A 1,826-nucleotide genomic window follows, 5' to 3' on the forward strand; every position below is an offset into this window, starting at 1 on the left:
CTGAGTCCCGCGGGGTCTACGGCATCCGCCAACGCGTTTGGTTTCTTTGATGCCTGCGGGGACCAAATGTCTGGTCGGCCGCCTGCTTCGCATTCAAGCACTGTTGCGGGCCGGGCTGTTCGCTGACTTTGTGAAGACACTGGGATCCCCTCCCCCGCCAAAGCCCCTTCCCTCCCTGTTTCTCAGGCGGTTGAGTCTGGCAGATCTACCTTGGCTGGAGTGGGAGTCTGCTTTCAAACGGCGTCGTTTTAGTATGCGAGGGGGTTCGTGGCCGGAGAAGGGCGTTTAACCGCTTCGTGGTCGAGGTCGAAAGGAAGGGCAGCGGATGTCCCTTCTTCGGCCTTTCTGAGCACACAGGGAGTCAGGACGGAGGCAAATCTCACTGATCCCAGCCCTGAGGTCCAATAGAGTGAAAGACCCGTCTGCAGCCCGCCCGCTCTGAAGTCTCTGGGCCCGCCTTGGTTCTTAGGCTCGCCGGAGCCGACCACTCTGGCCCGTAGGACAGCTCCATTGACCCCAAGGCGGCCGATATCATTCTCCCCCCACCCCACCCCCGTGGGAGGGGGGAGGGGAATCCAGCCTTGGTTGCCACGGAGCCAAACGGTGGCTGGGAAACCCGGAGAGGGGAGCTGCCGCGGCGGCGAAGCAAGGGCCCGTAGGACAGCTCCATTGACCCCAAGGCGGCCGATATCATTCTCCCCCCACCCCACCCCCGTGGGAGGGGGGAGGGGAATCCAGCCTTGGTTGCCACGGAGCCAAACGGTGGCTGGGAAACCCGGAGAGGGGAGCTGCCCCGGCGGCGAAGCAAGCCCGCAAGCGCTGGAGGAGACCCGAGCGCGCCCCCCCCGCCGCCCCCCGGCGCCGGAGAGGCCGCCCGGCCCACCTGGCCCGGCGAAGGTCGGCGCGGGGAAGCCTTACCGAGGGGGTTGTGGTAGGGCCGCGCGGAGAGGAGCGCCTTGACGCCGAACTTGAGCAGCTCCCCGGCGGGCGCGGCGCCTTTGGCGTCCGGGTGCTCGGTCAGAATCTCCTCGATCATAAAGCTCCGGTAGCGGTGCGAGCGGTGGTCGACGAAGGCTTCGGCCGGGAAGTAGTGGGCCGGGCCGCCCAGCTCCAGCGGGTGCTGCATCCTCCTCCTCCTCCTCCTCCTCCTCGCCGGGAGCCCGCCCGAGACCCCCGCCCAGCCCAGCCCGCCGGCCTCAGAGCGGCCGCAGCGGCAGCCGCAGCCCCCGGTCTGGCGCTCCCACCCCGGCAGGGAGAGACCGCGGCCGGGCCGGGCCCATCCTCGGGGCGTCGTCGGTCTCTCCGCCGGTCCCGTCGGCGCGGCCGGCCCGGGTCGCTCCCGGTGGCTCGAGCTCTCCCGGCGGAGTGAGGGCAGCCCCCGCGGTGCCTGGAAGGCGCGGCCTCCTCGCCCGAGCCGCCTGCTTTCTCCGCCAGCGCGAGCCAATGAGCCCCTCACTCCGGCCCATCTTCCCTCCCCCGGGGGCAGCCGCCCTACCCCGAAGGGCACCGCCAACCGTTATTCCGGGAGGGGGAGGACCCACAGCTCTCCGGTCCACCCTGGCGCAAAGGTGGGGGGGGTCACACGCCCAACTTCTCGGGGCAACCGATTAAAGACTTCAGGGAACACGCTTCAGCAGGTCAGCTCAAGAGAAAGCCCCATTTTATTCAGTGGGACCTCAGTCAATGGGGCTCCCTCCCTCCCTCCCTCCCTGGACTGCTACCCCGGGGTAAACTGCCAAGGTTCTCCTCCAGCAGGGCCCGGCGGCCTGCTAGGAAAGAAGCCGCCAGCGTATCCCTTCCTTCCTCCCTGGCTCCCATCCTTTTGT

The 1,826-nt window shown here is 68.3% G+C and overlaps 1 protein-coding gene across 1 annotated transcript in view; it reads right to left on the reverse strand.

Annotated features, from left to right (window-relative positions):
- The window catches only part of BARX1 (BARX homeobox 1), a 10,414-nt gene extending 9,288 nt beyond the window's left edge, over positions 1 to 1,126 (reverse strand). Inside the window, exon 1 of the mRNA XM_015421199.1 lies at positions 919 to 1,126. Coding sequence (XP_015276685.1) covers positions 919 to 1,126 — 208 coding nt within the window. The remainder of the gene's footprint in view (positions 1 to 918) is intronic.
- Between the last annotated feature and the right edge of the window lie 700 nt (positions 1,127 to 1,826).

Source organism: Gekko japonicus, unplaced genomic scaffold (assembly GCF_001447785.1).
Source record: "Gekko japonicus isolate JY-2015 unplaced genomic scaffold, Gekko_japonicus_V1.1 scaffold149, whole genome shotgun sequence".
Lineage (NCBI taxonomy): Eukaryota > Metazoa > Chordata > Lepidosauria > Squamata > Gekkonidae > Gekko > Gekko japonicus.